The sequence below is a fragment of the Pristiophorus japonicus genome, chromosome 7 (assembly GCF_044704955.1).
Source record: "Pristiophorus japonicus isolate sPriJap1 chromosome 7, sPriJap1.hap1, whole genome shotgun sequence".
NCBI lineage: Eukaryota > Metazoa > Chordata > Chondrichthyes > Pristiophoridae > Pristiophorus > Pristiophorus japonicus.
Genome location: NC_091983.1, coordinates 210969399 through 210997298, shown reverse-complemented (window position 1 = coordinate 210997298; position 27900 = coordinate 210969399). Strand labels below are relative to the sequence as shown.

General features: G+C 45.9%; 1 protein-coding gene across 1 annotated transcript in view; it reads left to right on the top strand.

Moving 5' to 3' along the window:
• The window catches only part of acoxl (acyl-CoA oxidase-like), a 533322-nt gene that overhangs the window by 262319 nt on the left and 243103 nt on the right, over positions 1-27900 (top strand). The window contains exon 12 of the mRNA XM_070885754.1: positions 11139-11292. Coding sequence (XP_070741855.1) covers positions 11139-11292 — 154 coding nt within the window. The remainder of the gene's footprint in view (positions 1-11138; positions 11293-27900) is intronic.

Sequence of the window (27900 nt, the reverse complement as noted above, 5' to 3'; positions counted from 1 at the left end):
CTTTAACGTAATAAAACGTCCCAAGGTGCCTCACAGGAATGTTATCAGACAGAACAATTGAGACCGAGCCACAAAAGGAGAAATTAGGGCATATGACCAAAAGCTTGGTCAAAGAGGTATGTTAGAAGGAACGTCTTAAAAGGAGGAAAGAGAGGTAGTGAGGGAAAGAGATTTAGGGAGGCAATTCTAAAGCTTAGGGCCTAGGCAACAGAAGGCACAGCCGCTAATGGTTGAGCGATTATAATCAGGGATGTTCAAGAGGGCAGAATTAGAGGAGTGCAAAAATCTCATGGATTGTGGGGTTGGAGGAGATTACAGAGATAGGGAGGGGCAAGGTCATGGAAGGATTTGTAAATAAGGATGAGAATTTTGAAATCGAGGCATTGTTTAACCGGGAGCCAATGCAGGTCAGCGAGCACAGGGGAGATGGGTGAGCGGGACTTGGTACGAGTTAGGACACAGGCAGCTGAGTTTTGGATGACTTAAGTTTAAGTAGGATAGAGCATGGGAGACCAGCCAGGAGTGCATTGGAATACAAGTCTAGAGGTAACAAAGGCATGGATGAGGGTTTCAGCAGTGGATGAGCTGAGCCAAGGGAGGAGTCGGGCGATGTTAGGGAGTGAAAATAGGCGGTCTTAGTTATGCTACAGGTATGTGGTCGAAAGCTCATTTCACAGTCAAATATGACACCAAGGTTGCGAACAGTCTGGTTCAGCCTCAGACAGATGTTGGGCAGAGGGATGGAGTCAGTGGCTCGGGAACGGAGTTTGTGGCGGGAACCGAAATCAATGGCTTCGGCCTTCCCAATATTGGAGAACATTTCTGCTCATCCAGATCTGGCTATCGGACAAGCAGTCTGACAATTTAGAGATCATGGAGAGGTTGAGAGATGTGGTGGTGAGGCAGGGCTGGGTGTCGTTAGTGTATATGTGGAAATTGACGCTGTATTTTTGGATGATGTCGCCAAGAGCAGGATGTAGATGAGTAATAGAAGGGGGCGAAGGATAGATCCTTTGGGTACACCAGAGGTAACGATGCGGGGGCAGGAAGAGAAGCCTTTCCAGCTGATTCTTTGGCTACAATTGGATAGATAAGAATGGAACCAGGCCCACTCAGCTGGACAATGGTGGAGAAGTGTTGGTGGAGGATAGAGTGGTCAGCCATATCCAACGCTGCAGACAAGTCAAGTAGGATGAAGAGGGACAATTTACCTTTGTCACAGTCATAAAGGACGTCATTTGTGACTTTGATGAGAGCCGTTTCGGTACTATAAAAGGGGCGGAAACCAGATTGGAGGGATTCAAACATGGAGTTGCAGGAAAGATGGACTCGGATTTGGGAGACGACAACACGTTCAAGGACTTTGGAGAGAAAAGGGAGGTTGGAGATGTGCCGGTAGTTTGCAAGGTCGGAGGAGTCAAGGGTTGTTTTTTTTGAGGGGAAGGATAATGACGGCCGATGAGAGGGAGAGGGGAACAATACCTGAGGAGAGAGAACCTTTAACAATGTCGGCTAACATGGGAGCAAGAAAAGAGTGGTCAGCAGTTTGGTGGGAATAGGGTCGAAGGAGCAGGAAGTGGGTCTCATGGACAAGATGAGGAGAGATCAGAGAGAAACTGGAGAGAGATGCGAGTTCTGGGCTAGGACAGGGGGAACTTCAGAGGAAGTTTGGCCTGGTGAGCTAGGGGAAGGAAGGGAAGAGACAGGCAGCTGAACGGATGGTCGCTAGCTTTGAGACACAGAAGTCCAGAGCTCCTCACACTTGTTGTTGGAGGTGAGTGTAGTGGAGACAGGAGAGAGGGTTTTAAGACGACGGTTAGCAGTAGAGAATAGTAGCCGGGGGCTATCTTTGTATTCCAGAATGATCCTGGAATAGTGAGCAGTTTTGGAAGACAAGAATAGGACCCGATAGTGTTTTATATGATCCAACCAGATCTGGTGATGAATGGCTAAACTAATTGTCCGCCACATCCGTTCAAGTCTGCATCCCGTCGACTTGAGGGAGCGAAGATGAGGACCGTACCAGGGGGCACGGCCAGAGTGAGCGAGAGTAATGGTTTTAATAGGAACGAGGGTGTCAAAAGTGGTGGTGAGAGTGTGGTTGAGCAGATCAGTGGCTGCAGAAATGTCATGGTGAATGGAGAGCCAAAGGCTGGACAGTGGGGATTTCTTAAGTGCAGTTGTCAGAGAGTTGGGGGTGAGTTTTTTCCACGGGCGGACACAGAAGGAGATAGATAGAGTTTGGGGGGGTGGGGGGAAAGGGGGATGTGGGTGTAGAGCAATATGAGGAAGTGGTCAGAAATGACCTTATCTGCGATTCACACGATGAGAGTAGCGAGGCCACGAAAGATGGAAAAGTTGAGGGGGTGGCTGCGAATATGGGTTGGGGAGTTTACAGGAGGAAGAGATTAATGGAGGATAGGAGGCTAGTGAACTCTTAAGAGCGAGCATGCTGAACTGAAATCACTGAGGATGAGAAGTTGCTTAGTGCAGAGGCGGAGGGAAGACAACTTTAAGATAATAAAATGTTTATGGTACTTGGGTGGGTGGTAGAGAATGCAAATTTTAAATGAGAGGTGAGGGGATGGAATAAGATGAGATGTTCAAAGGAGGAGAAGAGAAGGGGCAGATGATTTGGCGATGAGAGCCACACTACTACCACAGTGGTCTGAGCGAGGCAAGTGGTGGATGGTATAGCCAGGCGGGGAGGCTTCATTTCATGGTAAGGTGTCATCGCCACTCAGCCAACCTGGCCGACCTGTTTAATTTGGGGCAGTACGAATACGTATGTCATCTGTTCTTCTCACTCTGGACTGCTGCTTGTTCTGAGGTCCCATCGATCTGCCATCTGGGGCTGGTCTTTCAGCCATGACACCCCTAATCTTTAGAGCTAAACTGCTGTGCCTTACTACCTTTTTCTCTGCCTTGAAAAGCTCCTTAAAACCCATCTCTTCTACTGTCCCTTCTGTCTGTCTCTCTTCCGTCTTCTGCTCACTGTCCGTTCTCTCCTTTTTATAAAGCGTTCACAGCTGTTTGCCGATACGAGGAGTGGGATATAAATTTATTGTTGTACATGTGGACATTGGGTGAGAATCAGAGATTGTGTAGCTTTGAATCTTTGCATGGTTGAACAATCCACTGTCATTTGCTGTCTAGACTCCCGTATGAAGTATAGCTGCAGGGGGGGAAGGGAAGGCTTCTCTCGCTGTTTATTGAACAGTCCTCCGCTGTGAGTCACTGCCTTCAGGCGAGGCCGGATAAGGACAGAAAATTTGGGGAACACGTGAATAATTTATGCTAATTATAATTAAAATACACACGCAAGTGAGACTGATTATAAAATAGGTGAGCACTAAAAGCTAGAAAACTTCTGTCATTGTGCAAAATAGAAGATAGATGCAAAGCTCTCATTGACTGATTATTAGAGAATAGTGTAGTGTGAAACATTTTCATGCTAACATCATGTGGAATTTAAATACAACTCCAACCAAGAAGAATGCTGTTTGAATTCCTGTTTTGCAGGCAAAGTGCCATCGTTCTGCGTGCTTTAAAACGGGACTTAAGTTCCTCTTTATCGCCGATGTAATGTGTGTTGTCTTTTTATGCTGACACCATTTGTTATTTAATGCTGAAGTGCTTTCTGTTTACTTGTGGCATCTGTAGTTGTGATTTTTTTCCAATCCTGCTGCTGTTGCACTGCACTTTTAACTGAAATCACTGCATCTTATCATGCTGTTTGTACATTAACTATTGGCGTACTAAATGATATTTGCAGCTCTCAGAAAATGGCACTGTGTAATAGATTCTACAGGCTGTACTTATAGTGGCGATACAACATTGAAAGGGAAAAATGGATGAAGATTTGAAGCAAAGGAATTAAGGAGGCAGAGTAAGACAGTGGAATTATTGCAAAGTATTATATATTGGGGATAGACAGATTTTTGAGCGATAAGGGTTATGGGAAGCAGGCAGGGAAGTGGAGCTGAGCCCAAGATCAGATCAGCCATGATCTTATTGAATGGCGGAGCAGGCTCGAGGGGCCAAATAATGTCCTATTCCTGCTCCTATTTCTTATGTTCTTGCAGCACAGAAACGAGCCTTTCGGCCCAACTGGTCCATCACACGAGCCTCCTCTAACTCTTCTTCATCTAACCCTATCAACATAACCTTCTATTCCTTTCTCCCTCACGTGTTTATCAAGCTGCCCCTTAAATGTATCTATGCTATTCACATCAACTACTCCTTCTGCTAGTGAGTTTCACATTCTAACCACTCTCTGGCTAAAGACGTTTCCCCTGAATTCCCCATTGGATTTATTAGTGACTATCTTATATTTATGGCCCCTAGTTCTGGTCTCCCCCCACAAGTGGAAACATCTTCTCTACGTCTACTCTATCAAACCCTTTCATAATCTTAATGACCTCGATCAGGTCACCTCTCAGTCTTTTTTCTAGAGAAAAGAGCCCCAGCCTGTTCAATCTTTCCTGATAGTTATAACCTCTCAGTTCTGGTAGTTTGAAATTGCTCTCGCAAAGAGCTGGCACAAACACGATGAGCCAAATGGGCTCCTTCTGTACTGTAAACTTTCATGGTTCTATGAAATGACCATATGTTCTTATTGGAGCACCTCGAGTCTCATCGCCGAGAGCGTGCAGAAATCAAGTGCAGGCAACAGAAAGAGCATGCGGCAAACCTGTCCCACCCACCCTTTCCCTCAACGACTATCCGTCCCACCTGTGACAGGGACTGTGGTTCGCATATTGGACTGTTCAGCCACATAAGGACAGGTTTTTAGAGTGGAAGCAAGTCTTCCTCAATTCCTGCCTATGATAATATGTTCTTATTAAGGTTTTATATCGGTTCATCATTACCTCTTGGTTTTTATATTCTATACATCTTGATATAACCGAGAATACCATTAGTTTTAATGTCCTCATCAAACTGAGTGCTGCCTTTAATATCCTGTGAACCAGTAACCCCAAATCTCCCTGCTCTTCTGAGCCAGAGTGTAATTACTGCTGGAATTCTTTTACCAAAAGAATTGACCTTTTCCCGGTTTTGGTATCATCTGAACATTTCAATACCACTTCCTCCAGGCTTATAGCCAAATCATTGGCGCACACAGCGAACACGCACGCCATTTGTATTGTGTAACTATCCTCCACTCACTGCATTTTGCTGGTGAAATAACCCTGCGTTTTTATTGGGCGACTTTGCTGCAGTTACGGTCGTGAGTTCTGCTTGCTGTAGTTTGTAGAGGCTGAGTAAATGGACTGCTGTAGTGTGCTGTTTAAATGGACTCGGTTTACTGAGTAAATAGAATTTGCTTGTGATAAAATAGACTGTTTACCGTAAGTCCTGCATAAGTCCCGCCCCACCTTTGACTCATTGGCTGGCACAGTGGTGTCAGTAGATGCCGTGTAACTTTTGGATTCAGATGATAGAGCGCTGCCAACTGAGCCAAGCTGACATGTAACTTTTTTTCTTGTAGTAAACAACTAATTCTGAGAACACATTTACAAACTGACGAAGCAGACCGTGTACCACATAATCTTTGAATTCGTTTGACGAATGCCACAATTTCAAATTGAAACAGCTGCTTTACTGTAACTCAAAACTTCTGCATTTTCTGTTTCATCTCTGTGGTTCCTTACATTTCTTATAACGTAACATTTTCATCAGTTGGAAATTTACAGGAAATCTGCCCTCCCCATTCCTCTCCTGGACTATGGCTTTACCAGTGCTGGCAGCACACTCACACCAAGTGGCAGCTCGCCATGTGTCAGCCGAATCCGTTGATGAGTCGATTTCTGATCAGTTTTATTTTAACACTGGCACTAATCTGTTTAAAATGAACGGGATAAACAGCGATTGGAGAAATCTAGGCTTTCGTTTCGGATTGTAACGGCATCGCAGTCGGGTCAGATTCTGTATTAACTGGATAACCACGCGCAACCCTTGCTGCATAGCAGACGAGAGGGCGAACTCTGGTTAATTCTCCCTCTTAAGCCCTGCTGCTTGGCTAGCTCAGCACCGCTGGGACAGACCTGCTTCTGTCAGGGGCAATTTTCAGACTTGAGTTGCTGGCTGGCAGCACATGTTGGAAGTTCATTCCCACACCATGCACCTTTCTGCAATGGTAATTCACAAGCTTAGGGTCCACCTTTCACTTGTATATTGTCCACCCCCAATCTTACGTCTCCTCCACCAATATCGGCTCCGGAGCTGTGGTCGTGCTTTCCGACTATCTGTCCAACGCCGTGTTGAGTGAACTTTTTAATTCCCTTAACCCTCTATGTTGGCCATCCACCAGACATACCTCTGGCAGCAGATTCATCAATCAGTCGTCCAATTGCCTGCTCCAGCTGAACTAGATGGTGCTGAATCCTGAGCTGACCTTCCTGTCCTAGAACCAGTGAGTTGCCACTGTACTGGATTTTTCCAATTTGGGAATGTTTCACTCTGTTACACCCTGCTTCCACCCCCCGCTGCTAATGCCCTTATCTCTAAGCCTTCATCGCACTCTGGAATTGATTTCTCAATTGACAAGCTTCTTCCATCCTCACAAGCTCCAATCAATCCGGAACTCTTGTGTCCCAAGTCTTTTACAGAGAGTCTTATGTTACTTTTAAAAGAAGAAAAAAAGAAAAACTTGCATTTATATAACGCCTTTCATGACCTCAGGAGTTCCTGAGAGCTTTACAGCCAATGAAGTACTTAATGAAGTGTAGTCACTGTTGTGATGTAGGAAACGCGGCAGCCAATTTGTGCAGTTAGCCCGGTCCTTGTCAAATTTTAGACCTTGGCTTCCTGCGCACCAGTACGCCATCCTCAAACCCCGCCACAATCTTACTGCACCTTATCTGAACGATCCTTTCCTAATCTGCACCATCCACTGCTCTGACTCTGGCTTTACTGCTCATCCTCTACTCTACCACTGTCAGGTTTTCTTGTAATCACTGCCCTTTGGTACTCTGTCACAAAACACTTCACCTTGCTACCTACCTCCCTTGCTATCTCTTGTGCACTCATTTCCCCCTTCCACTGTCTTTCTCACTTCCACTCAGTGTCTTCGCCCCCCTGCTCCTCCTGGAAGCTGTTGCGTTATGAGCAGGAGGTAGATGATGAAATGAACTCTACTGCCCTGCCCACCTTTGTCCTCCAATTTGTAGCAGAATTTTGTTTTGTTCCTGACAAGAGAAAAATATAATATGAAATAAAAAGAACCAGGGGAAAGATGAGGAGACATATTTTTGGATGCAGCCAGTTGTTATGATCTGGAATGCAATGCCTGCAAGGATGGTGGAAGCAGATTCAATAATAACTTTCAAAAGAGAATTGGATATATACTTGAAGAGGATAAAATTCCAGGACTATGGGGAAACAGCAGGGGAGTGGGACTAATTGGACAGCACTTACAAAGCTGGTACAGCATGATGGATTGAATGGCCTCATTCTGTGTTTTAAGTTTGTATAATTTTCTACCACAACTCCAGTGGTGCAGTCTGTAACCCCGAATTTCCATTCAGAAAGCCTGAGTTCATGCCCCAGGCTTGACAGCCTTTAAACCCTGATTTTGCTCCCTTGAGCTTCATCAGCGGACCGCTCAAGGTGAAATCCAGAAGGTATTCGATAAGGTGCCACATAAAAAGTTACTGCACGATAAAAGTTCACGGGGTTGGGGGTAATATATTAGCATGGATAGAGGATTGACTAACTAAAAGAAAACAGAGAGTCGGGATAAATGGGTCATTTTCCGGTTGGCAAACAGTGACTAGTGGGGTGCCGTAGGGATCGGTGCTGGGGCCTCAACTATTTACAATCTATATTAATAACTTGGTCCCTTCATCCAAGTTATTAATATAGATTGTAAATAGTTGAGGCCCTAGCACCGATCCCTGCGGCACCCACTAGTCATTGTTTGCCAACCAGAAAATGACCCATTTATCCCGACTCTCTTTTTTGTTAGTTAGCCAATCCTCTATCCATGCTAAGTTTGCTGATGATACAAAGATGGGTGGGAAAGCAAATTGTGAGGGGGACACAACAAATCTGTAAAAGGATATACACAAGCTAACCGAGTGGGCAAAAATTTGGCAGATGGACTATAATGTAGGAAAATGTGAGGTTATCCACTTTGGCAGAAAAAATAGAAAAGCAAATTATAATTTAAATAAAGAAAAATTGCAAATTGCTTCAGTACAGAGGGACCTGGGGGTCCTTGTGAATGAAACACACAAAATTAGTATGCAGGTACAGCAAGTAATCAGGAAGGCAAATGGAATGTTGGCCTTTATTGCAAGGGGGATAGAGTATAAAAGCAGAGAAGTCCTGCTACAACTCCATAGGGTAATGGCAAGGCCACACCTAGAATACTGCGTGCAGTTTTGGTCTCCATATTTAAGGAAGGATGTACTTGCATTGGAGGCTGTTCAGAGAGCATAAGAACATAATAAATAGAAGCAGGAGTGGGCCATACGGCCCCTCGAGCCTGCTCCGCCATTTAATACGATCATGGCTGATCCGATCATGGACTCAGGTCCACTTCCCTGCCCGCTCCCCATAACCCCTTATTCCCTTATCGGTTAAGAAGCTGTCTATCCCTGTCAAATTTATTCAGTGTACCAGCTTCCACAGCTCTCTGAGGCAGCAAATTCCACAGATTTACAACCCTCTGATAGAAAAAAATTCCTCCTCATCTCAGTTTTAAATGGGCGGCCCTTTATTCTAAGATTATGCCCCCTAGTTCTAGTCGCCCCCATCAGTAGAAACATTCTCTCTGCATCCACCTTGTCAAGCCCCCTCATAATCTTATACATTTCGATACGATCACCTCTCAATCTTGTGAATTCCAATGAGTAGAGGCCCAACCTACAACCTTTCCTCATAAGTCAACCCCAACATCTCCAGAATCAACCTAATGAACTGTCTCCAAAGCAAGTATATCCTTTCGTAAATATGGAAACCAAAACTGCACACAGTATTCCAGGTATGGCCTCACCAATACCCCTGTATAACTATAGCAAGACTTCCCTGCTTTTATATTCCATCTCCTTTTGCAATAAAGGCCAATATTCCATTGGCCTTCCAGATCACTTGCTGTATCTGCATACTAACCTTTTGTGTTTCATGCACAAGTACCTCCAGGTCCCGCTGTACTGCGGCACTTTGCAATCTTTCTCCATTTAAATAATAACTTGCTCTTTGATTTTTTTTCTGCCAAAGTGCATGACCTCACATTTTCCCACATTATACTCCATCTGCCAAATTTTTGCCCACTCACTTAGCCTGTCTATGTCCTTTTGTGGATTTTTTGTGTCCCCCTCACACATTGCTTTTCCTCCCATCTTTGTATCGTCAGCAAACTTGGCTACGTTACACTCGGTCCCTTCTTCCTAGTCATTAATATAGATTGTAAATAATTGGGGTCCCAGCACCGATCCCTGCGGCACCCCACTAGTTACTGATTGCCAACCCGAAAATGAACCATTTATCCCGATCCTCTGTTTTCTGTTCATTAGCCAATCCTCTATCCATGCTAATATATTACTCCCAACCCCGTGAACGTTTATCTTGTGCAGTAACCTTTTATGTGGCACTTTGTCAAATGCCTTCTGGAAGTCCAAATACACCACATCCACTGGTTCCCCTTTATCCACCCTGTTCGTTACATCCTCAAAGAATTCCAGAAACTTTGTCAAACATGACTTCCCCTTCATAAATCCATGCTGACTCTGACCGAATTATGCTTTTCCAAATGTCCTGCTACTGCTTTTTTAATAATGGACTCCAACATTTTCCCAACCACAGATGTTACGCTAACTGGTTTATAGTTTCCTGCTTTTTGTGTGCCTCCTTTTTTAAATAGGGGTGTTACATTTGCAGTTTTCCAATCTGCTGGGACCTCCCCAGAATCCAGGGAATTTTGGTAAATTGCAAACAGTGCATCCACTATCCCTGCCGCTACTTCTCTTAAGACCATAGGATGCAAGCCATCAGGTCCAGGGGATTTATCTGCCTTTAGTCCCATTATCTTACTGAGTGCCACTTCCTTAGTGATTGTGATTGTGTTAAGTTCCTCCTCTCTATAGCCCCTTGACTTTCTATTGTTGGGATATTGTTAGTGTCCTCTACCACAAAGACTGATACAAAATATTTGTTCAGAGTTTCTGCCATCTCCATGTTCCCCATTACTAATTCCCCGGTTTCATTCTCAAAGGGACCAACATTTACTTTAGCCACTCTCTTACTTTTTATAAGGTTCATTAGGTTGGTTCCGGAGATGAGAGGGGTGACTTATGAAGATAGGTGGAGTAGGTTGGGACTATACTCATTGGAGTTCAGAAGAATGAGAGGTGATCTTGTTGAAACATATAAGATAATGAGAGGGCTCGACAAGTTGGATGCAGAGGCGATGTTTCCACTCGCAGGGGAGTCTAGAACAAGAGGTATAGTTTCAGAATAAGGGGTCGCCCATTTAGAACTGAGATGAGGAGAAATTTCTTCTCTCTGAGGGTTGTAAATCTCTGGAATTCTCTGCCCCAGAGCACTGTGGAGGCTGAGTCATTGAATATAATTAAGGCGGAGATAGACAGATTTTTGAGCGATAAGGGAATAAAGGGTTATGGGGAGCGGGCAGGGAAGTGGAACTGAGTCCACGGTCAGATCAGCCATGATCTTATTAAATGGCGGAGCAGGCTTGAGGGGCCAGATGGCCTACTACTGCTCCTATTTCTTGTGTTCTCACACTGTTGACCTCTCAGCTGAGAGGAACAGCCACATATAAAGGGGGTGGGAGCGAAGGGCATAAGGAACAATTCCAAGATCTGGAGCAGGTTGAAAGTGGGAAGATAAAACACTTGCCAAAAACATGAGAGGGACAGATCTCCCCACCCCCTCCCCTCCTCCGCATCTGTCCCTTGGCAGGAAACTTGGCCATTTTTATTTTCCCCTTTTCCAGCCCTATGGATGCTGGAACTGATTATAAGGCTGTTTAAAAATGATGCTTTTACTCGTGAAAGAGTCTCAAGCAACATGTCTTTATCAGAGGTTGCGATCTATTATGTTGTATTATTGTATTATGCGTCTTTTGTGGAGGCCTCAAAGTTGGTTTTGTGTTATTTTTTTTATCCGCACAGGTATGCAGGAGAGATACTGGATGAAGATATGTACCAAGGCAGGAACCTGGTCAATAATCGCTCTTTGCAGGCATTGGTAGCTGGGCTGAAAGCTTACAGCACCTGGGAAAATCTAGCCTGTTTGCAAGATTGTAGAGAGTGCACTGGTGGTATGGTGAGTAAATCATATGGAAACTATTCCTTTCAAAGTTTGCTAAAAGGACATGGTCAGCTCGTGAAACCTGAACTAAGGAAAGCACATCTCTGCACTGGAACATACGGTGTCTGTAGTTCAGAAACTTGAGCACAAAATCTAGGCTTTGACACTTTAGTGCAGTACTGATGGAGTGCTGCATTGTTGAAGGTGACATATTTCGGATGAAATGTTAATCTGTGGCTATGTCTATCCATTTTTTTGTGGACATCAAATATCCCACGGCACTATTTCAAAGAAGAGCAGGGGAGTTCTCCTTGGTATCCTGGCCAATATTTATCCCTCAACCAACATCACTAAAGCAGATTATCTGGTCATTACTGCTTTGTATGTAAACCTGTAAATACCTTGTTTAACCACCAGAGGGCTCATCCCCTGGAGTCCCAAGGGATCCCACAATCCCTTGGGAGCACCTGTACATAAGGAGGCCTCACAGGCTGGAGAGACACTCTGGAGACCTGTAATAAAGGATTACGGTCACACATTACTTTGAGCTTACAGTATCTGGTCAGATTCTTTATTCACGACATAACAACTGGCGACGAGATTCAGATAATGAACCTCACCACAACAATGCAGAGTACCGTGGGTATCCTGGAGAAATTTTAGAAGGGAGATGATTGGGAAACCTTGGTGGAGCGATCCGACCAATACTTCATTGCCAAAGAGCTGGAAAGAGAAGCGAACGCTGCCAAACGAAGGGCGAACCTCCTCACCGTTTGTGGGGCACCAACGTATGGCCTCATGAAAAGTCTATTCGCTCCAGCCAAACCCACAGAGAAGTCATACGATGATTTGTGCACGCTGGTCCCGGAGCATCTAAACCCGAAGGAAAGCTTTCTGATGGCAAGGTACCGGTTCTATACGTACAAGAGATCTGAAGGCCAGGAAGTGGCGAGCTATGTCGCTGAGCTAAGACGCCTTGCAGGACACTGCGAATTTGAAGGACACATGGAGCACATGCTCAGGGACTTCTTTGTACTTGGCATTGGCCATGAAGTAATACTGTGCAAACTTTTGACTGTAGAGACCCCAACCTTGAGTAAAGCCATAGCGATAGCCCAGGCATTCATCGCCACCAGTGACAATACCATACAAATCTCTCAGCACACGAGTGCTGCTGCAAGTACTGTGAACAAAATAATGTTGTTTTCACATCTTAACATAAAGGGCAGGACTCACATGCCTGCAGCTACATGTCTGCAGATGTCTCAGAGTCCACCATCAAGAGTGGTGAATGCAAGGCCATTAACACCTTGTTGGTGCTGCGGGGGTGATCATCGCTTCCATTCAAGCCGCTTCAAAGGATACATTTGCAAGAGCTGTGGAACAATGGGACACCTCCAACGTATGTGCAGGCGAGCTGCAAATCCTGCTAATCCTGCAAACCACGATATTGCAGAGGAGGACGGATCCACGGTGGATCACGACGAACCAGAGCCTCAGATTGAGGAGGCAGAGGTCTATGGGGTGCACACATTTACCACAAAGTGTCCCCCGATAATGCTGACGGTTGAATTAAATGGACTCCCGGTGTCAATGGAGCTGGACACGGGCACAAGCCAGTCCATAATGAGCAAAAAGTCTTTCGATAAATTGTGGTGCAACAAGGCCTCAAGGCCAGTCCTGACTCCCAGTAGTATTAAACTGAGAACGTACACAAAGGAACTGATTCCCATAATCGGCAGTGCTACCATAAAGGTCTCCTATGATGGAGCGGTGCACAATTTACCACTCTGGGTGGTGCCAGGCCCCACGCTGTTCGGCAGGAGCTGGCTCGGAAAGATACGCTGGAACTGGGACGACGTCTGAGCGCTCTCGTTCGTCGATGACACTTCATGTGCCCAGGTCCCAAACAAGTTCCCCTCGCTGTTCGAACCGGGCATCGAGAAGTTCCAAGAAGCAAACGTGCAGATCCACTTGATTCCGGGGGCGTGATCCATCCATCACAAGGCGAGAGCGGTACCGTACACGATGAGAGAGAGGGTGGAGATCGAGCTGGACCGGCTGCACCGAGAGGGCATCATTTCGTTGATCGAATTCAACAAGTGGGTCAGTCCAATTGTTCCAGGCCTCACGAAGATGGCACTGTCAGAATCTGTGGTGATTACAAAGTAACTATCAATTGTTTCTCCCTGCAGTATCAATACCCGCTACCAAAGGCAGATGACCTATTTGCGACACTGGCGGGAGGAAAAACATTCACGAAGCTGGACTTGACCTCGGCCTACATGACGCAGGAGCTGGAGGAATTATCGTAGGGCCTCACTTGCTTCAACACGCACAAACATCTCTTTATTTACAACAGATACCCGTTTGAGATTCGATCAGCCGCGGCAATATTCTAGAGGAACATGGAAAGCTTGCTGAAGTCGGTCCCGCGCACCATGGTCTTCCAGGACGACATCTTGGTTACAGGTCTGGACACCGTCGATAACCTGCAGAAGCTGGAGGAGGTTCTTAGTCGGCTTAATTGTGTGGGGCTCAGGTTAAAACGCTCTAAGTGCGTTTTCCTGGCATCTGAAGTGGAGTTCCTGGGGAGAAGAATCACGGCGAATGGCATCAGGCCCACCGATTCAAAGAGGGAGGCAATCAAGAACGCACCAAGACCACAGAACGTGACGGAGCTGCGGTTGTTCCTAGGACTCCTGAACTACTTTGGTAACTTCTTACTGGATCTTAGCACACTGTTAGAACCACTGCCGCCTTACTGCATAAAGGAGATGAATGAGTATGGGGTAAAAGACAAGAAAATGCCTTTGAGAAAGCTAGGGAAACTGTTATGCTCAAACAAATTGCTTGTGTTGTATGATCCATGTAAGCGTTTGGTACTAGCATGTGATGCGTCGTCATACGGTGTCGGGTGTGTATTGCAACAAGCTAATGAATGTGGGAAATTGCAACCGGTTGCTTATGCATCCAGAAGTCTGTCTAAGGCTAAGGGGGCCGACAGCATGATCGAAAAAGAAGCGTTAGTGTGTGTTTAAGGGGTAAAGAAAATGCATCAATATCTGTTTGGGCTCAAATTTGAATTGGAAACCGACCATAAACCACTTATATCCCTCTTCTGAAAGTAAGGGGATAAATACGAATGCATCGGCCCACATCCAGAGATGGGCACTCATGTTGTCCGCATACAACTATGCCATCCGCCACAGGAGTGGAGATGGCACTACCCGCAGATTTAGTTATGGTAATGGAAGCATTCGAGAGTGAGCAATCACCTGTTACGGCCCTACAGATTAGAACCTGAATGAGCCAGGACACCTTACTGTCATTGGTAAAAAACTGCGTGCTCCACCGGAGTTGGTCTAGTGTCCCGTTAGAGATGCAGGAAGAAATAAAGCCATACCAGCGGCACAGAGATGAAATGTCCATACAGGCAGACTGCCTCCTATCGGGTAGTGGTGCCAAAAAAGGGCAGGGACATTTTTATTAGTGACCTCCACAGTAGCCACCCACGCATTGTAATGATGAAAGCGATAGCCAGATCCCACGTTTGGTGGCCCGGTATCGATGCAGACTTAAAATCTGGATTTAGGACACATGCTCACAGTTAAGCAATGCACCCAGGGAGGCGCCACTAAGTTTATGGTCCTGGCCCTCCAAACTGTGGTCCAGGGTCCATATCGACTATGCAGGCCCATTCTTGGGAAAAATGTTCCTTGTGGTTGTAGATGCATACGCCAAATGGATTGAATGTGAGATAATGTCAGCAAGCACATCCACTGCCACCATTGAAAGTCTGTGGGCCATGATTGCCACGCATGGCCTGCCTGATGTCCTTCTGAGTGACAATGGGCCGTGCTTCACCAGTGCCGAGTTCAAAGAGTTCATGACCCGCAATGGGATCAAACATGTCACATCTGCCCCGTTTAAGCCAGCGTCCAATGGTCAGGCAGAGCGAGCAGTGTAAACAATCAAGCAGAACTTGAAGACGGTAACTAAAGGCTCACTGCAGACTCGCCTATCCCGAGTCCTGCTTAGTTACCGCACAAGACCTCACTCGCTCACTGGGGTTCCCCCCGCTGAACTTCTCATGAAAAGGGCACTTAAGACAAGGCTCTCGTTAGTCTACATGAACAGGTAGAGAGCTGGCGGCTTCAACAGAATACATATGATCGCTCAAATGTGTTACGCGAAATTGAGATTAATGAGCCTATATTTGTGTTGAACTATGGCCCAGGTCCCAAGTGGCTTCCCGGCACTGTCGTGGCCAAAGAGGGTAGTAGAGTGTTTCTGGTCAAACTTTCAAATGGACTCACCTACAGAAAACACTTGGACCAAACCAAACTCAGATTCACGGACTGTCCAGAACAACCCACAATAGACTCTACCTTTTTCGACCCCCCCAACACACACCCCAGTAGCAACCGACCCAGCGGTTGACCACAAAGCAGAACCCATCACCTGCAGCAGCCTAGTAGGACTCACCACACCCGGCAAGGCCAGCTGCGCAGCAGCCCAGCGGGGGCCCAACAAACGACTTACCAAAACCAGCATTTGCTCCGAGACGATCAACCAGGGAAAGAAAGGCCTCATATCGACTCACATTGTAAATAGTTATACTATTGACTTTGGGGGGGGGGGGGGGGGGGAGTGTTATTATGTATGTAAACCTGTATATACCTTGTACAGCCACCAGGGGGTGCATTTCCTGGAGTCCCAAGGGATCCCACAATCCCTTGGGAGCACCTGTACATAAGGAGGCCTCACAGGCTGGAGAGGCACTCTGGAGACCTGTAATAAAGGACTACGGTCACACCTTACTTTGAGCTTACAGTATCTGATCAGATTCTTTATTCAAGACATAACAATTATCACATTGTAGATTATGTGACCTTGCTGTGCATAAATTAACTGCCATGTTTCCTACATTACAACAGTAACTGCTCTTCAAAAGTACTTCTTTAGCTTTAAAGCGCATTGGGATGTCCTGAGGTTGTGAAAAGCACAATCGAAATACAAGTCTTTCATTCATTCTATTGCAGTGCAGTAACAATTTTTCACTGGAGTGAAGTTTCAGATTGCGTACTGTTGCTTCCTGTTGTATATCGTTGTTACATCAGTTCTTGATAAGAGAGAACTTTAAGGGGTGGTGGGAGAGGGGGGGAGCATATGAGAAGGAGCGTTCTAACTGGGAAGCAGTTTGAATTGCAGGGAGGTAAAATATAATCACCCAACAAGGAGAAATACAGTCAAGAGGCCCTCAAATCATGCCCCAAGCTCATGGTCTACAGGGCTCAGAGACGTGGACCACCTCAAATTGCTGGAGAAATACCACCAACGATGTCTCCGCAAGATCCTGCAAATCCCCCGGGAGGACAGACGGACCAACATCAGTGTTCTCGATCAGGCCAACATCCCAAGCATCGAAGCACTGACCACACTCGACCAGCGTCGTTGGGCGGGCCACATTGTTCGCATGCCTGACACAAGAATCCCAAAGCAAGCGCTCTACTTGGAACTCCTACGTGGCAAGCAAGCCCCAGGTGGGCAGAGGAAACGTTTCATGGACATCCTCAAAACCTCCTTGATAAAGTGCAACATCCCCACTGACACCTGGGAGTCCCTGGCCAAAGACTGCCCTAATGGAGGAAGAGCATCCGGGAGGGCGCTGAACATTTCGAGTCTCGTTGCCGAGAGCATGCTGAAAGCAAGCGCAGGCAGCGGAAGGAGCGTGTGGCAAGCCAGACTCCTCAACCATCCTTTGGGTTGATTCCGGGGATGAGGGGTTTGACTTATGAGGAAAGATTGAGTAGGTTGAGCCTCTACTCATTGGAATTCAGATGAATGAGAGGTGATCTTATCGAAACGTATAAGATTATGAGGGGGCTTGACAAGGTGGATGCAGAGAGGATGTTTCCACTGGTGGGGGAGACTAGAACTAGAGGGCATGACCTTAGAATAAGGGACTGCCCATTTAAAACAGAGATGAGGAGGAATTTCCTCTTTCAGAGGGTTGGAAGCTGGGACATTGAATACATTTAAGACAGAAATAGACAGTTTCATAAAAGTTAGGGGGATAAGAGGTTATGGGGAGCGGGCGGGGAAGTGGAGCTGAGTCCATGATCAGATCAACCATGATCTTATTGAATGGCGGAGCAGACTTGAGGGACCATATGGCCTACTCCTGTTCCTATTTCTTATGTTCTTTCCTTCAATGACTGTGACAGAGACTGTAATTCCCGTATTGGACTGTTCAATAACCTAAGAACTCACTTTTAGAGTGGAAGCACGTCTTCCTCAATTTTGAGGGACTGCCTATGATGATGGTAATTCATGGCAAGAAGACAGAAAATTTTGGAGAGAGTAGTATAAGGAGTATGACCAATATCTCCCCTCCCCTCAATAATTAACAGATCTCCTGTGTCATCGCTAGCAGTGAATGGAGGATTTTATAAGTCCTTGGGTGCAATGCCAAGTTGTATTATCAGTGACACTAACTTATCAGCATTAAATGTGGCCCTGGGATTTGGTGGGACCACAGAGGAGAGGGCTCAGGGACTGACAGTACTATGATTGGGAGTTAGAATTGAGCAGTATTTTAGAGGAATTGAAGGCTGGGGCAGTGGGGGTGGTCCTAAGGTTCTGGAAACATTGGAAAGCGAGGTTCTAAGAATATTAGGGCAGGTTCTAGGACCTGTGATCAACAACTTGTATTTATATAGCGCCTTTAAAGTAGTAAAACTTCCCAAGGCACTTCATAGGAGTATTCTAACACAAAAATTTAACATCACTTAAGGAAGTCATCGTGTCCACGCCAGCCGACCAAGAGCTATTCAGCCTAATCCCACTTTCCAGCTCTTAGTCTGTAGCCCTGTAGGTTATGGCACTTCAAGTGCCCATCCAAGTATATTTTAAATGTGCTGAGGGTTTCTGCCTCTACTACCCTTTCAGGCAGTGAGTTCCTGACTCCCACCACCCTCTGGATGAAGAAATTTCCCCTCATATCTCCTCTAAACCTCCCCCCAATTACTTTAAATCTATGCCCCCTGGTTGTTGACCCCTCTGCCAAAGGAAACAGGTCCTTCCTGTCTACTCTATCCTGATCCCTCATAATTTTATGCTCCTCAATAAGGTCTCCCCTCCGCCTCTTCTGTTCCAAAAAAAACAGACCCAGTATCTCCAATCTTTCCTCATAGCCAAAATTCTCCAATCCAGGCAACATTCTTGTAAATCTCCTCTGCACCCTTTGCAGTGTAATCACATCTTTCATGTAATGAGGTGACCAGAACTGCATACAGTACTCCAACTGCGGCCTAACCAGTGTTTTATACAGTTCAAGCATAACCTCCCTGCTCTTGTATACCATGCCTCGACTAATAAAGGCAAGTATTCCATATGCCTTCTTAACCACCTTATCTACCTGGCCTGCTACCTTCAGGGATCCAAGGTCCCTTTGTTCCTCTACACTTTTCAGTGTCGTAGCATTTAATGTGTATTCTCTTGCCTTACCTCACATTTAACCGGATTTAATTCACTTTGCCACTGTTCCGCCCACCTGACCGGTACATTGATATCTTCCTGCAATCCTCAGCTTTCTTCTTCACTATCAACCACACAGCCTATTTTAGTGTCATCTGCAAGCTTCTTAATCATACCCCCAACATTCAAGTCCAAGTCATTGATACATATCACAAAAAGCAAGGGACGCAGCACTGAGCCCCGCGGAACCCCACTGAATACAGTCTTCCAGTCACAAAAACACCCATCAACCATTACCCTTTGCTTCCTGCCTCTGAGCCAAATTTGGATCCAATTTGCCACTTTTCCCTGGATCCCATGCGCTTTTACTTTCGTGTCCAGTCTGCAATGTGGGACCTTATCAAAAGCTTTGCTAAAATCCATATACACTACATCATCGACCCTCCTGGTTACCCCCTCGAAAAAGTTAGTCAGACACGACTTTCCCTTAACAAATCCATACTGACTCTCCTTGATTAATCCATGTCTTTGCAAATGAAAATTTATCCTGTCCCTCCCAGGGTTTTTTCCAATAATTTTCCCACCACTGAGGTTAGGTTGACTGGCCTGTAATTACTCGGGCTATCCTTTTCTCCCTTTTTAAACAAAGGTACAACGTTACCAGTCCTCCAGCACCACCCCTGTAGTCAGAGAGGATTGGAAAATGATGACCTGAGTCTCTGCTATTTCCTCTTTTGTTTCTCTTAACAGCCTGGGATACATTTCATCCGGGCCTGGGAATTTATCCACTTTCAAAGCTGCTAAGCCCCTTAATACTTCCTTTCTCACTATGTTTATCTCGTCTAATATTTCGTACTCCACCTCCCCATTGCAAAGTCTGTATTGCCCCTCTCTTTTGTGAAAACAGATGCAAAGTATTCATTAAGAATCATACCCACATCTTCTGCCTTCTCACACAGATTTCCTTTATGGTCTCTAATAGGCCCCATTCTTTCTCTAGTTATCCTCTGGCTCTTAATCAATTGATAAAACATCTTTGAGTTTACCTTGATTTTACTTGCCAACATTCTTTCATGCCCTCTCTTTGCTTTCCTGATATATGTTTTAATTGCATCGCTGCACTTTCTATACTCCTCCAGAGTCTCTGCAGTATTGAGTTCTCAGTATCAGTCATAAGCTTCCTTTTTTTTCTTTATCTTACCCTGTATATCCCTTGACATCCAGGGGGCTCTAGATTTGTTAGCCCCACCCTTTTTTTTAAGGGAACATACTTGCTCTGCATCCACAGGATCTTCTCCTTGACTGTCTCCCACTGCTCTGACACTGATTTACCATCAAGTGGCCGTTTCTAGTCCACTTTGGCCAAATCCCATCTCAGCTCAGCAAAGTTGTCTTTACCCCAACTGAGAACTTTTATTCTTGGTCTACCTTTGTCCTTTTCCATAACTACCCTAAATCTTACTGAATTATGATCACTAGCACCAAAATGCTCTCCCACTGATACCCCTTCCATCTGCCCTTCTTCATTCCCCAAAACTAAGTCCAGAACTGCCCTCTCCCTTAGGGCAGATGACCAAAAGCTTGGTCAAAGAGGTAGGATTTATGGAGCGTCTTAAAGGAGGAAAGAGAGGTAGAGAGGCGGAGAAGTTTCGGGAGGGAATTCCAGAGCTTAGGTCCTAGGCAACAGAAGGCACGGCCACCAGTGGTGGATCGATTATAATCAGGGATGCTCAAGAGGGCGAAACTAGAGGAGCGCAGACATCTCTGGGGGTTGTGGGGCTGGAGGGAATTACAGAGTTAGGAAGGGGTGAGGCCATGGACTGATTTGAAAACAAGGTTGAGAATTTTGAAATCAAGGTGTTGCTTAACTGGGAATCAATGTTGGTCAGCAAGCACTGGATGCATTAGGGAGGGGCGCCTCAGCATCTTGGTACATTGGGCAGTTCCGGAGTCAAGAAGCATTGGAAATGTAGTCAAAGGATTTGTGAGTACTAATAGAGGTCCCGTGATCTGGGAATGGGGAGAGGGCAGTATAAGTCGGGGCGGGAGTCTGGGATTCAGTTGAACTGGGGGGCATTTGGAGCAGTTTGGCTGTCTTGGAGGTTGCTGGGATCTCGCAGTATCAGGGGGAGTAAAGGTCTAATAGCTTTATGAGGGAAGGGCCCCTTCCACCAACGAGTTCTCACCCATCAGTCTCTTGCCACAATATAGCCACAGCACCTTTCGCACCCTCTGGTGCAAATACCACTTTCCTCATCACTAATGAATCCTTGTCTTTATGTTCCTATCTTAAATCACTTGTGTGTAAATTTTCTGCTTCTTGAAATGAGTGGATAGAAAATCACGGGATGGGGGTGTGCAGCTTCCTGATTACCCCTCCTTGTGTTTGCTAGTAGTGCTCTATTAGTAAGTTACACACTCTTCAATAAACATAAATTTCCATAAACAAACAAAAGCTGTTAAAATTCGCAATCTTTTGCGCTGGTTTCTCTGTTTTCGACCGAATGACGGCAAAAAAAACAGCGCAACCGAGTGGAATCTTCAGGCTGGAGACTTTACTGAGCCACAAGGTTTGACATTTTTGATACACTGTGGGCTTACTAATGAATATTTGTGAAATATTACTATTTTTGGACATTATAAAGTAATTTTACGGGATCAAATGGAAAAATAATTGAGTTTTGAAAGTCAACAATAAACAAATAAAGAGGTCTTGTGAGTATTTTTCACAAACTTAGGAATTTGTGGTTAGTAAGAATATTTTGTAAAAGAAAGACTTGCATTTACATTGCCTTTGTACAAGTCCTTCATATTTTGTACAAAATAAAGCCACTATTTATAGAGTAGAGCAGAGGTTCCTAACTATATTCAGACAACAACGTCATTCACCAAATTTACCAAGTCAATCTTGTTTTTAGAGTTTTTAAGAGTATAAAAAGAAGTCTGTCTCACTCGTCAGCTATGTCCTTTACTCACCTCATTCTCTGCATTCAACTGACTCCCATTCTTTCTATGTTTCTAATCTCAGTGGGTCAGGCAGCATCTATGGAGAGAAAAACAGAGTTAACGTTTCGGGTCGACGACCCTTCGTCACAACTGCCGAATGTTCGAAAAGACACATTTTTAATCACTGAAAGAGGGAGGGGATGAAAGAACAAAAGGGAAGGTCTGTGATAGGGTGGAAGGCAGGAGAGATTAAAGAGACAAAAGGGATGTTGGGCCGAATTGAAATGGTAATGACAGAAGTTAGAAAAAGGTTAAACTGGATAGGGTGTGAATGGCGGAGTAATGACCAGCTGCCATTATAGACAAAGAGAAAAAAAGAGAAGAAAGAAGAAAAAAAACATAAGATGGGGGGAGGGATAGGGAGCCAAAGATGGCCAGAGGTTATGGTCTGAAATTGTTGAACTCGATATTGAGTCCAGAAGGCTGTAAAGTGCCTAAACAAAAGATGAGGTATTGTTCCTCAAGCTTGCGTTGAGCTTCATTGGAATAGTGTAGGAGTCCGAGGACAGAGATATCAGAGTGGAAGTGGAGTGAAGAATTAAAGAGACAGGCGACCAGAAGCTCAGGGTCACATTTGCGGACTGAATGGAGGTGTTTAGCAAAGCGGTCACCAAATCTACGCTTAGTCTCAACCGTCTTCTCCCCGTGGCCGAGGAGCTCTTCCCGGAGTGGCAGTGCGGATTTCGTCCCCTCCGGGGCACAACGGACATGATTTTTGCAGCGCGACAGCTGCAGGTAAAATGCAGGGAACAGCGCCAGCCCTTATACATTGCCTTCTTCGACCTTACAAAGGCCTTTGACACTGTCAACCGCGAGGGTCTATGGAGCGTCCTCCTCCGTTTCGGATGCCCCCAAAAATACGTCACCATCCTCCACCTGCTTCATGACAACATTCAGGCCGTGATCCTTACCAATGGATCCATCACAGACCCAATCCACGTCCAGACCGGGTCAAGCAGGGCTGCGTCGTCGCCCCAACCCTCTTCTTAATCTTCATCGCTGCCATGCTCCAACTCACATTTGCCAAGCTCCCCGCTGGAGTGGAACTAAACAACAGAACCAGTGGGAAGCTGTTCAACCTTCGCTGTCTCCAGGCCAGGTCCAAGACAACTCTAACCTCTGTCATCGAGCTACAGTACGCGGACGACGCCTGCGTCTGTGCACACACAGAAGCTGAACTCCAGGATGTAGTCGACGTATTTACTGAGGCATATGAAAGCATGGGCCTTACGCTAAACATCAGTAGGACAAAGGTCCTCCACTAGCCTGTCCTCGCCACACAGCACTGCCCCCCAGACATCAAGATCCACGGCGTGGCCCTGGACAACGTGGACCACTTCCCCTATCTCGGGAGCCTCCTATCAACAAGAGCAGGCATTGACAACGAGATCCAACATCGCCGCCAGTGCAGCCTTCGGCCGCCTGAGAAAACGAATGTTCGAAGACCAAGCCCTCAAAACTGTCACCAAGCTCATGGTCTACAGGGCCATAGTAATACCTGCTCTCCTGTATGGCTCAGAAACGTGGACCATGTACAGTAGACACCTCAAGTCGCTGGAGAAATGCCACCAGTGATGTCTCCGCAAGATCCTACAAATCCCCTGGGAGGACAGACGCACCAACATTAGCATCCTCATTCAGGCCAACATCCCCAGCATTGAAGCAATGACCACACTTGATCAGCTCCGCTGGGCAGGCCACATAGTTCGCATGCCAGACACGAGACTCCCAAAGCAAGCGCTCTACTCGGAACTCGTCCATGGCAAACAAGCTAAAGATGGACAGAGGAAATGTTACAAGGACACCATCAAAGCCTCCCTGATAAAGTGCAACATCCCCACTGACACCTGGGAGTCCCTGGCCAAAGACCGCCCTAAGTGGAGGAAGCACATCCGGGAGGGGGCTGAGCTCCTCGAGTATCGTCGCCGAGAGCATGCAGAAACCAAGTGCAGGCAACGGAAGGAACGTGCGGCAAACCAGGCTCCCTGCCCACCTTTCCCCTCAACCACTGTCTGTCCCACCTGCGCCAGAGACTGTGGTTCTCGTATTGGACTGTACAGACACCTAAGAACTCATGTTAAGAGTGGAAGCAAGTCTTCCTCGATTCCGAGGGACTGCCTATGATGATGATGGTCTCCCCAATGTAGAGGAGACCACGTGGTGAGCAGCGAATACAGTATACTAAATTGAAATAAGTACAAGTAAATCGCTGTTTCACCTGGAAGGAGTATTTGGGGCCCTGGACAGTGGAAAGGGAGGAGGTAAAGGGGCAGGTGTTTCATCTCCTGCACTTGCACGGAAAGGTGCCGTGGGAAGGGGAGGGCGTGCTGGGGGTGACTGCGGAATGGATCAGGGTGTCGCGGTGGGAGCGGTCCCTTCGGAATGCTGAGAGGGGAGGGGAGGGGAAGATGTGATTGTTGGTGGGATCACTCTGGAGGTACCGGAAATAGCGGAGGATCTGTTGAATGTGGAGACTGGTGGGGTGAAAGGTGAGGACAAGGGGAACCCTGTCATGGTTCTGAGAGGGAGGGGAAGGGGTGAGAGCAGATGTGCAGGAAATAGAACGGACACGGTCGAGGACCATGTTAACCACGGCAAAAGGGAATTATTTCAGATTCCAGCATCCGCAGTATTTGTCTTTTGCTTTCTATGTTTGCTACTCTCTACCTGTTATTGCTGCTAATGTTCAGCCTTTCATGTTCTCTGTTACACTTGTGTTTCTGTTACTCTCCAACTTTTCTGCATTTTTCCTCTCTGTGTTTCTGTTTTTCTCTCTCACTTTTCTGTATTTCTCTCTGTTACTCTCCTTGGGTTTTCTGTTACTCTTTGACCTTTTTGTGTTTCCTTCTCTGCTACACGCTAATAGGTGCTGAGGCCAATTGTAACGAGCATTGTAATTTCAAAAGAACAACGCTATGACAACCAGCTTATTTAGCTGTAGGTACCGGAGCCTCCCGCCATTTGTACGTTAGGTGTCGCACGTACTTTTTACTCTGATAAAGATCTGCATTTCAGACTCCAGATTAAATAGCTGAATTAAAGTTATGTAATGCCAGATCATATTGAATATCCTCACGATTCTCTTTCTATCCTTTTATACTCTCCTACTCTTCCTGTTATGTACTACTTTTCTCTACTTTATTTTCCTTCTCCTCCCACTTTCCTCCTTCCTTGGAGCGGAGCTGCTACTTTGAGCCAGAGTCAGTCACGCAGGATGAGTCTTGTGCCAGATTTCCTTGTGGCCAGGAGTAGAAATTGGATATGCAATGAAAAAGATACGCAGTGGCTGTCTGGGACATCAGCAGACGCCGCACTGCAACATGTTTCTCTGAAGTTGCTCCTGTGCCCCTCCAGAAACAATGTAACAAACAAGATGTAACAATCTACAATCATGCTGTTGCTGTTACTACCACTTATCTCAATAGTTCTCATGATTTGTAAAGGTAACAGTTTTGTTTCAAGAGGGCATTAAATACAAATAAGGTTTCTGTAATTACTGACCGATCTGCTGCAACGTAAACGCTCAGTGAGTCAGATGATTCACTGTTCTGTAACAATAGAGGTGTTTATGCAAAATTGGGGGTTATATCAGGGCCACTAATTTACAGTGAGTGAAGAAGTAAAATTCAATTTAGTTGTTAACACGCTTTGGAGATAGACTACAATGACTCCATTATTCTGACTTTTTATTTTATATATAAATATATTCCATTACCTATGTATTTAACTTTATTTAGGAGATAGGGAGGTGGGGGATGCTGGGGCTATTCTCCTTGGAGCATATCAGGCTAGTAGGAGGTTTGATAGAAGTGTTTAAAATCATGACGGCTTTAGATAGAATAAATAAAGGGTGAAGGTTGGGTAACCAGAGGGCACAGATTTACGGAGATCGGCAAAAGAAACAGATGCAAGATGAGGAAAATCTTTTTCATGCAAGGAGTTGTTAGGATTTAGAAGTCACTGGCTGCTACAGTGGTGGATACAGATTCAATAGTAGCCTTCAACAGGGAATTGGATAAATACTTTAAGTAGAAAAAAATGCAAGGATATGGGGAAAGAGCAGGGGATTGGGCCTAACTGGATTGCTCATCAAATGAGCCGGTGCAGACTCGATGGGCCGAATGGCCTCCTCTGTGTGACTTGAAGAACCTCCAAGTGCGAGGAACTCATGGACTTCTTTGTCACTAAGTGCTTCTGCCACTTCCCTTTCTTCCCTTAGCCCACCGGTCCAAACTTCCTCAAAGGCTCCCTTGTGCCCTAGTCCTGACCTTACATCTTTCTCCAGCTTCTTTCCGATCTCTCATGCCCTCTCCAAGCTCACCTTGTCCATAAGACCCACTTCCTGTTCCCTCAACATTTTTCTAACTGTTCACTGAACTGCTGACCACCCAACTTCCTTTTGTGGCTCCCATGTTAGCAGATACAGGTTGAGCATCCAAAATCCGGAGTTCCGGAATCTGAAATGTTCCGAAATCCAGACACCGTACCGATTGGTCGCAGGGTCGTCCGGAATCCGTAAAATGTTCCGGAATCCGGACCCGCCGACCTCGAGGTCCCGCCACTGCCCGACCTCGGGCCTCGCCTCTCCGACCTCATAGAAACATAGAAAATAGGTGCAGGAGTGGTCCATTAGGCCCTTCGAGCCTGCACCACCATTCAATAAGATCCTGGCTAATCTTTCACCTCAGTACCCCTTTCCCGCTTTCTCTCCATACCCCTTGGTCCCTTTAGCCGTAAGAGACATATCTAACTCCCTCTTGAATATACCCAATGAACTGGCATCAACAACTCTCTGCGGCAGGGAATTCCAAGGTTAACAACTCTCTGGGTGAAGAAGTTTCTCCTCATCTCAATCCTAAATAGCTACCCCTTATCCTTAGACTATGTCCCCTGGTTCAGGACTTCCCCAACATCGGGAACATTCGTCCTGCATCTAACCTGTCCAGTCCCGTCAGAATTTTAAATATTTCTATGAGATCCCCTCTCAACCTTCTAAACTCCAGTGAATACAGGCCCAGTCGATCCAGTCTCTCTTCATATGTCAGTCCTGCCATCCCGGGAATCAGTCTGGTGAACCTTCGCTGCACTCCCTCAATAGCAAGAACGTCCTTCCTCAGATTAGGAGACCGAAACTGAACACAGTATTCCAGGTCAGGCCTCACTAAGGCCCTGTACAACTGCAGTAAGACCTCCCTGCTCCTATAGTCAAATCTCCTAGCCATGAAGGCCAACATACCATTTGCCTTCTTCACCACCTGCTGTACCTGCATGCCACCTTTCAATGACTGATGTACCATGACACCCAGGTCTCGTTGCACCTCCCCTTTTCCTAATCTTCTGCCATTCAGATAATATTCTGCCTTTGTGTTTTTGCCACCAAAGTGGATAACCTCACATTTATCCACATTATACTGCATCTGCCATGCGTTTGCCCACTCACCTAACCTGTTCAAGTCACCCTGCAGCCTTTTAGCGTCCTCCTCACAGCTCACACCGCCACCCAGCTTCGTGTCATCTGCAAACTTGGAGATATTACACTCAATTCCCTCATCCAAATCAGTAATGTATATTGTAAATAGCTGGGATCCCAGAACTGAGCCCTGCGGCACCCCACTAGTCACTGCCTGCCATTCTGAAAAGGACCCGTTTATCCCGACTCTCTGCTTCTTGTCTGCCAACCAGTTCTCTATCCACGTCAGTACATTACCCCCAATACCATGTGCTTTAATTTTGCACACCAATCTCTTGTGTGGGACCTTGTCAAAAACCTTTTGAATGTCCAAATACACCACATCCACTGATTCTCCCTTGTCCACTCTACCAGTTGCATCATCAAAAAATTCTCGAAGATTTGTCAAGCAGGATTTCCCTTTCATAAATCCATGCTGACTTGGACAGAACTCATCACTGCTTTCCAAATGTGCTGCTATTTCATCCTTAATAATTGATTCCAACATTTTCCCCACTGCTGATGTCAGGCTAACCAGTCTATAATTACCCGTTTTCTCTCTCCCTCCTTTCTTAAAAAGTGGTGTTACATTAGCTACCCTCCAGTCCATAGGAACTGATCCAGAGTCGATAGACTGTTGGAAAATGATCACCAATGCATCCACTATTTCTAGGGCTACTTCCTTA